This window comes from Phalacrocorax carbo, chromosome 27, assembly GCF_963921805.1.
Source record: "Phalacrocorax carbo chromosome 27, bPhaCar2.1, whole genome shotgun sequence".
Lineage (NCBI taxonomy): Eukaryota > Metazoa > Chordata > Aves > Suliformes > Phalacrocoracidae > Phalacrocorax > Phalacrocorax carbo.
In genome coordinates, this window is record NC_087539.1 from 2,200,198 (window position 1) to 2,209,005 (window position 8,808).

Sequence of the window (8,808 nt, forward strand, 5' to 3'; positions counted from 1 at the left end):
GCTGGTGGCTGCCGCCCTCTGCTTCGGGGGGGGGGGTCCCGGAGCCACGAGGTTGGGGACAACCCCGGTGTCACCTGTCCAAGGGACACCCTTGGCTGTCACCTGCCTGGGGGGACACACACACGATGGGGTTGTCACTGGGTGGGGGGGGTGGGGGCGTGACAACCCTCAACCAGCAGCTGGGTGACACCCGGCGGGCTGGAACCCACCTGGGTGACACAGTGGGTGAGCCGGCTTTTGGGGGGGGGGGGGGACACGCCGCCGTGGCCCGGGGCACCCTCGGGCCGAGTGGCTGGGGTGATTTCAGCTGGTTTTGGGTCGGAGGGAGTGGGTGAGACCGTCGGGGGGCGGTACCGGGGAGCGGCGGAGCCGCGTCCGCCCCGTCGGGGCTGCAGGAGCGCGGCGTGGCCGCGGGGTGGCGGCAGCGGCCACGGCCGGGGGGGCGGGACGGGACGGGGGGGGCCCGGGGCGGGACGGGGGCCCGGGGACGGCGGGGGCGGGGCAGGGGTCCGTGTCTCCGGGTCCTGCTCCGGGGGTGGGGGCTTGGGGGGGGGGGGGGGGTGTCCGATGCAGGGCAGGGGTTCTGGTTTCGGGGAGTCCCGGTCCAGGACCGAGGTGCCCCCGGGAGGGGGGGGGGGGGGGGCAGGGGGTGTGGTTGTCTCGCTCCGGCGGTGCGGGCAGCCCCGGTTGAGGGTCCCGGGCGGGAAGGGGGGGGGAGGGGGTGCGGGGCCGCCCCTGTCCGTCCGTCCGTCCCCGGGAGCGGTTGTCGCGGTTGGTAAATGGGTTTCATTAGCGGCGCCCGGCGGCGGCGGGGCCAGGATTGATCCCCGCAATCTCTCGCTCCCCCGGGACCCCCCCGGCGCCCCGGCCCGGCCCGGCCCGGCTATAAGAGGCGGCGGCGGGTGGCGGGCAGCGGGGGCGATGGCGGGGCGGCTGCCGCTGCTGCTGCTGCTGCTGGCGGGGACCCTGCGCGCCGCCCGCTGCTGCCCCGGGGCCCCCGACCCCGGCCCCGACCCCGGCCCGGCCCCGGTGAGCCCCGGCCCGCGCCGCGCCGTCGGGTGGGGGAGCGGGATGCGCCCGGGGCGGGGGCTGACGGACACGGGCTTTTCGGTTTGAGGGGGGGGGGGGGAGGTGAGGGGGCGCCCCCCCCGGGCCCGGGGCTGCCGTGACACCCCTCCCCTGCTCCGTCCGACCCCACCACAGGCCGCCGCCGCCGCCGCCCCCCCGGGGCCGCCCCCCTTCGCCGCCGCCGCCCTGGGCGCGCTGCTCCGCTCCCTGCGGCGCCCCGGCCGCAGCCCGGGCTCCCTCCTCCAGCCGCAGAGGTGAGCGGGACCTGCGGGGTCCCCGGGGCGCGGGGGTTCCCCGGGGTGCGGGGAGGGCCTGGGCGCTGCGGGGCCGTCGGGACCAGGGAGAGGCCCGGGTGTTTGGGGACACCGGCGGGGACCCGGGGGTGGGGAAGGAGCCGGGGTGTTCTGGGGACACCCAGTGGGTGGCCTGGCCAGTGCCAGGATGGGGCGGGGGGTCCCTGCTGGTGTCTGTCTGTCTGTCCCCATCTGTCCGTGTTCCTCAAGTCCGTTGCCATCTGCCTCGTCTATCCGTCCTTGCCTCTCCGCCTGCCCATGGCACTGAGTCTCTCCCCTTCCATCTGTCCATCCCCAGTCACCCATCCCCATCTGTCCCCATCCTGCTTGTCCCTGTCCGTTTGTCCATCCTCTCCCACCCTTCTGTCCCCACCTGCCTGTGTCCATCTGTCCCCATCCACCCATGCCTGCACATCCTCATCCCTTCATCCCCATCCACCCGCCCCTGTCTGTCCGTCCATCCGTCCGCATCCCCCCGTCCCCCCTGGGTGGGTCTCAGTGGTGCCGTGTCCCCGTGGCAGGTTCGGGCGGGGGCTGCCGGGGGGGGCCCAGCCCCAGCTCAGCCCCCGCAGCTGGGACCCTCCAGCCGCCCCGTTTTGGACCATGGCGACACCGCAGCGCTTCGGCCGCCGCCGCTGAGCGTCCATCTGTCCTGCTGTCCGTCCATCTCGGGAGCTGGATGTCCCGCAAGCCGTCTGTGAGTCCGTCCTTGAGTCTGTCTGTGAGTTCGTCTGTCCGTGGGTCCATCCGTCACCCAATAAACTGGTGCCACCCACCCTGAACGCTCGCTCTGGTTTTGCCCCTGGGGGACAGGAGGGGATGGGGGGGACCTGCCTCCTTTCTGCCCCCCAACACCCCCCAACTGCCCCCCCCACCCCCCAGCCCCCCCCAAAAAGACACCAACGCGGGGAGTTTACAAACCCCCCCAGCTTTATTCCCGGGGGCTGGTTGGCGCCCAGGGACCCTCCTCGCCCCTGGGGGGCCGGGACGGAGGGAACCCCCGGGTCCTGAGGTCTGTCTGGGCTCCACCTGGGGGGCCGTGTGTCTGTCCGTCTGTCTGTCAGCTGGTCTGGGCACCCATAGAGTGTGTCAGTGGGGCTGGCTGGCTGTCTAGGTGTCCGTGGGTGGGTCTGGGTGTCCACCAGTGGGTCCAGGCGTCTGTGAGAGGTCCGTGCGTCAGTCGGTGAGTCCAGGGGTCCGTCTGTAGGTCCGTCGGAGTGTCCGTGGGTCCGTCTCGGTGTCAGTGTGGGGGGCTCACTTGCCCCCCGCCATGATGCGGAGGTACTGGAGGGCGTTGCGGGCGGCCTGGGAGCGGGCGCCGTCGCGGGAGGGGGCCGCGCCGTGGCACACCGTGGCCGGCTGCGTCGACAGCTCCACCAGGCACTGGTGCAGCCCGCTGAGGCTCAACGCATCTGGGTGGGGGGGACACGGGGATGGGCCACCGTCACCCCAGACCCCCCCAAACCAACCACAACACCCCCGAGCCCAGGCTGGGGCACCCATGGGGCTCGGGGGGGCCATGCCCAGAAGGAGGGGGGGGGATGCCCGTGGGGCGGGGGGCTCACCAATGTCGAGGTAGCTGATGGCGAAGCTCTGCTCCTCGGAGAGCTCCTGCAGGAGGGCGCAGGCCCCCGCACCCATGGGTGCCAGCGGGTGACTCCTCAGCTGCACGATCTTCTCGCCCGCCGAGTTGCGCAGGGAGTCCCAGGTGCAGCCGGGTGCTCGGCCCCGCAGCCCCTCCAGCCTGGGGCCCGCCTGCGGGGACAGGGCGCTCGGGGACCATCCCGACCCCCCATGGGGATGCAGGGACCACCCGCACCCCGCCATGGGGATACGGGGGCTCAGGGACCACCCAGAGGCCCGTGCAGGGACACCCAAGAGACACAGGGGCGCAGGGACCCTCCGGGCTCCCACATAGATATGTGGGGGCTCAAGAACTGCGGGGACCCACCATGGGGACACCCATGGGGGCTTGAGGACCACCAGGACCCCCATACAGGGACACCCTCGAGATACAGGGGCTCAGGAACCGTAGGGACCCTACGTGGGGCCACCCTGGGGACAAGGGGCCTCAGGGAGCCCACACAGTTTTCCCCCCAGGGGACATGGGGTCTTGGGGAGTGCGGGGACCCCCCCCAATTCAGGGCCTTTCCATGGTGACCACCCACACCCAAGGACCCCAAATCTAGAGGGTCCCCCCAGGTCACCCTTGGGTGTCCTCCTGCCCTGCTGCCCCCCACAACTTCAATCATTTGGGGTCCTTAAGCCCTGAAATAGGGGGTACAGAGGTGACCGTGTCCCCTCAGGGTGGCCACGTCCCTCCCATTAACCCCTTGGGGTGCCCATGTCCCCCCGTTAACCCCTCGGGGTGACTTTGGGGTGCCCATGTCCCCCCTGTTGACCCGTTAGGGTGTCCTTGGGGTGCCCGTGTCCCACTTTAACCCCTCAGGGTGGCCTTGGGGTGCCCATGTCTCCCATTAACCCCCCAGGGTGACCTCAGGGTGCCTCTGTCCCCATCAATCCCTCAGGGGACCTCAGGGTGCTTGTGTCCCCCATTAACCCCCCCAGGATGACCTCAGGGTGCCTGTGTCCCCCATTAACCCCTTGCAACGGCCTCGGGGTGCCCATGTCCCCCATTAACCCCTTGCCGGCCTGGGGGTACCATGGAGAACTGGTCCTCCTCCACCTCGGCCTCGCTGCCCTCCCGCGGCTCCATGGGGACGTTGTGGATCCGCACCAGCATCTTGGCGGCCGCGTTGCGCTTCGCCAGCTTCTTGGAGGTGCCACTGCCTGCGGGGAGGGGACAAGGGACACCGAGGTGAGCCTGGCACCCTGTCGCGTCCCCCCCTGCACCCGAGGGGTGCCCCGGCCCCGTACCGATCTCCACGAAGCGTTCCACGCGGCAGGTCATGGTGAACTCCTTGCGATGCGCCGGCCCCGACTCCTGCGTCACCGTGTACTCGGGCAGGCGCCAGCCCTTCTGCACCACCAGCTCCTGGGGGGGTGGGACACAAATAGGGGGGTCCAGGGAGGGTAGGACCATGGAGACCCCCCCGAAATGGGGAGAGCCGCCCTCAGAAAAGAGCTGCCATCCCCAAAACGGGCACTGCCATCCCCAAAACAGACAGGGCCAGCCATAAAATGGGTCCACAGCCCCCCAAAATAGGGATCATCAACCCCAAAATGGGAAAACCGTACCCAAAATGGGGAAAACCGTCCACAAAAAGGGTATAAAATATCCCCAAAACGGGGATAACTGTCCCCAAAACAGGGACAACAGTCCCCCAAATGGGGATAACCAACCCTGGAACAGGATAACTGTCCCCAAAATGGGGATAATCATCCCCCAAAATGGGGGCAACTGTCCCCAAAGCAGGTTCCCTGCCCCCAAACCAGGGATAAGAGTCCCAAAATGGGGATAATCGTCCCCCAAAATGGCGATAACGGTCCTTGAAATGGGGATAACTGTCCCCAAAAATGGGTCCCCTGTCCCCAAAACAGGGATAACTGTCCCCAGAAGGGGCAAGAGTCCCCACACTCCAGCTGGGGAGAGGGAGCCCCCGAGGGTCACCACCCCCCCCAGAATGGGTAAGATCACCCCGAAAGGGGCATGGCCCCCCCTGGATAGGGATGGCCATCCCCAAAACAGGCTCATCACCCCCAAAACGGATGGCCACCGAGCCAGGGGTGGGGGGCATGTCCCCATTTGTCCCAGCCCGTGGTGTCACCCACCTGCAGAGCCCCCACGGGGTTACACTCCGACTGGGGGGGGGACACGGGCGTCTTCATCTCCAGGGGGGTGCCCCTGCGTGGAGCAGACAAGGACGGCGTGAGGGGGGCACCTCAGAGCACCCCCACGCCAGGACCCCCGGGTTGGGGAGGCAAGAAGGTATATCGGGGTGCCGGGAGCCGAGGGTTTGGGGGGGATTCGGTGTCCCCCCTGCCCAGCCACAGCACGTGGGTGCCCCCCACTCCGTTACCTGGGCGAGGGTGGGGTTACAGTGGGTGCAGGGGGGGCGGCCACGGGGCTGAGCTCAGCCGGGGGCTCTGGGGGGAAAGGAGAGCTTGGGGATAAAAGGTGAAACGTTAACGCCCGAGCCAGACCCCCCAAACCTCCCCCCCAGCACCCCCAGCCGTGCCAAACTCTGCCAGGCACCCCTAATTCCCTTGGGACCCCCAGGCATTCCCAACCTCCCCAGACATCCCCAATTTTCTTGGCTCCCCTAAGACACCCCTGCCCTCCCCGAGCCACCCCCAGACCCACCCTGGGCTCCCCCAGATCTACCTGGGTATCCTCAACCCTCCCCAAGGCACCCCCAAACCCAGCTGAGCTCCCCGAACCCCCCCAGATCCCTTGGGATGCCCAAGCCCCCCATAATCCCCGATCACCCTGGGTACCCACAAACTCCCCTGGATGTCCTCAACCCACCCACAGATCCCCCAAACCCACCAGGCCTGGGTGCCCAGCACCCCTGGGGTACTCCCAACCCCCTGGGTACCCCCAAACAGCCTGGGCACCCCCTCCACCCCCCCTCAGCATGCCAGAGCACTCCAGACCACTCCAGTACATCCTGGACACACTCAGTGCCCTCCCCTGTGCACCCAGCACCTCCCCAGCTCCCTCCAACCCTATTCTTTGCTATGCCCTGACCCCCACCCTGAACCCCAGCACCCTGGGGACCCCGTCCCCCCTCACCTGGGCTCCTCGGGGGTGGCGGGTTCCAGCATGTCCCCCCCTTTGAGCAGCTTCAGGGCCACCTCCGCCGCTTTGTGCTTTGCCGCCTTCTTGCTGGGCCCCTGCCCTGGGGGAGACACCAGCTGAGCGGGGTGGGGGACACCCGGGGCCCCCCCAGACTCCTCGCAGACCATGGGCTGCAGTTAGAGCTGCCACAGCCCTGCTGTTGGGGTCCTGGGGTATCCCTCTGCCACAACCCCGGCAGCAGGGTGCCAGGGGGTCCCCACGTGTCCCAGGCATCAGGGTCCTCAGTGATCCTTCACCAGGACCCACTTTATTTTGGGTCCCAGGGGGCCCCCAGATGTCCCAGGCATTAAGGTCCTGGGCGATCCCCCACTATGACCCACTTTTGGGGTCCCACAGGATCCCTGTGTCACGGCTGGGGTGTCAGGGTCCCCAGGAGGATCCCTGTGTGTCCCCAGGGATCAGGGTCCCAGGTGATCCCCAACATGCTGTTTGGGGTGCCAAGGGATCCTCGCAAGTCCCGGGCATCAGGATCCTGGGTGATCCCCTCCCAGGACCCACTTTTTTGGGGTCCCAGGGGATGTCTGGGCACCACAGACCCAGGCGACCCCCACCAGGACCCAATATTTGGGGGTCTCAAGGGATCCCTGAGTGTCGCAAGCATTGGGATCTTGGGCAATCCCCCTGCCAGGCCCTACTTTTTTGGGGTGCCAGGGGATCCTCCACCACAACCCATTTTTAGGGATCCCCACACACATCCCCACCACCCTGGGGACAATCCCCGTGTCCCAACCGTCCCCCCATGGCATCCTGGGGAAGCGAGATCCACCCCAGGTCACCCTCTCCAGGCCGTTCCCACCCCTCACCCCACCAAGCGCGGGGTGAGGAGGGGGGACAGCCTGGAAACAAAGGGTGTCAGGGACCCACCGGTGCAGCTGATGTCCCCAACGGTGACACGGAAGGTGAAATTGGGCTGGTGGGCTTGTCCCTCGGCCTTCAGGAGGTCGTAGCCAGGGGTCTTGCCTATGCGAGTGCCATATTCCTGCAGCAGGCTGATGGGCGTCTTCCCGGGGTTGGCGGCCAGCATCTGCTCCAGGCTGGGGACAGGGCTGTCACCAGCCCAAGCACGGGTCAGAGGGGACCCGTGGGGGTACGGACTGGGGGGAGTGGGGCGGTGGGAGAGGCTGGCATCGACACGTAGCATGGGGACACGGGGACAGCGTGGCACTGACATGGTGTGGGGACACAGGGACAGTGTGGCACTGACATGTAGCATGGGGACACGGGGACAGAGTGGCACTGACATGGTGTGGGGACAGGGGGACAGAGTGGCACTGACATGTAGCATGGGGATATGGGGACAGTGTGGCACTGACATGCTGTGGGGACAGCGTGGCACTGTCACGTAGCATTCAGACATGAGGATAGAGGTGGCACTGCCATATGGCGTGGGGACATGGGGAAAGGGATGGCATCACCACACAGTGTGGGGATGTGGGGACATGGGTGGCAGTGACATGTAGCATGGGGACAGGGGTGGCATGGGGAGAGGGGTGGCATTGCCACACCGCACGGGGACACGGAGAAAGGGGTGGCACTGACATGTAGTATGGGCACACAGGACAGCATGAGGGTACGGGGATGGGGGTGGCACGCATGGCACGGGGACAGGGATGGAACCACTGCACTGCGTGGGGACACGGGCACAAGAGGTGGCACTGTCATGTGGCACAGGGATATGGGGACAGGGGTGGCGTCGCCATACGGTGTGGGGACAGGGACGGAGCCCCCACACATCGTGGGGACCCACCAGAGGGGTGGCACTGTTGTGCAACAGGGGGACATGGGGACACAGGGACAGGGCTGGAGCCCCCACGCAGCATGGGGACCCACCAAATGGGTGGCAGAGGGGACATGGGGACACAAGGACAGGGATAGAGGCCCCATGCAGCGTGGGGACCCACCAGAGGGGTGGCAGAGGGGACATGGGGACACAAGGACGGGGATAGAGGCCCCATGCAGCGTGGGGACCCACCAGAGGGGTGGCAGAGGGGACATGGGGACACAGGGACAGGGCTGGAGCCCCACACAGCATTGGGACACAGGGACAGGGGTGGCACTGCCGTGTGGCACAGGGACATGGGGACAGGAGTAGCATCGCCTCACGGCACAGGGACACAGCTGGAGCCCCCACGCAGCGTGGAGAGACGGGGACAGGGATAGCACTGCCACACGGCGTGGGGACAGGGACAGGACCACGGCACAGCGTGGGGACCCACCACAGGGGAGGCACTGCCGAGTGGCACAGGGACATGGGGACAGGAGTGGCATCACCACACGGTGTGGGGACGGGGCTGGAGCCCCCACGCAGCGTGGGGACCCACCAGAGGGGTGGCAGAGGGAACATGGGGACACAGGGACGGGGCTGGAGCCCCCCCACACCCACAGAGGCAGCGTGGAGCCCCGTCCCACAGGCCCGCTGACCGAGGGCCAGCCCCGGGGGGGGCTGGAGTAGGCCTCAACCCCCCCCTCCTCCGCCAGGACCCAGGTAACGCCGGTTGGGGGGGGATTATACCGGTGCGGGGGTGTACCCCTCGATTGAGGGGGACGGGGGGGGGTGTTGGGTGGGATTTGGGGTGGGGGGGTGTCCGGTACCTGGGGAAGCCGCCGCTCCGCCTGGCCCCGCCGCCCGCCCCCTCCTCGCTCATCCCCGCCGCGCTCCGTCCCCGCCGCCGCGCCGCCCGCGCC

At 68.2% G+C, this 8,808-nt stretch overlaps 1 protein-coding gene across 1 annotated transcript; it reads right to left on the reverse strand.

Moving 5' to 3' along the window:
• Window positions 1-2,273: 2,273 nt before the first annotated feature.
• Window positions 2,274-8,808, reverse strand: TARBP2 (TARBP2 subunit of RISC loading complex). Its single transcript, XM_064474457.1, has 9 exons — window positions 8,716-8,808; window positions 6,988-7,169; window positions 6,058-6,163; window positions 5,342-5,425; window positions 5,094-5,166; window positions 4,239-4,356; window positions 4,024-4,151; window positions 2,927-3,116; window positions 2,274-2,773 (listed from the first exon to the last, which is right to left on the reverse strand). Exons 1-9 carry the CDS (start codon window positions 8,766-8,768, stop codon window positions 2,616-2,618), a joined length of 1,092 nt encoding a protein of 363 aa, XP_064330527.1. The 5' UTR covers window positions 8,769-8,808; the 3' UTR covers window positions 2,274-2,615.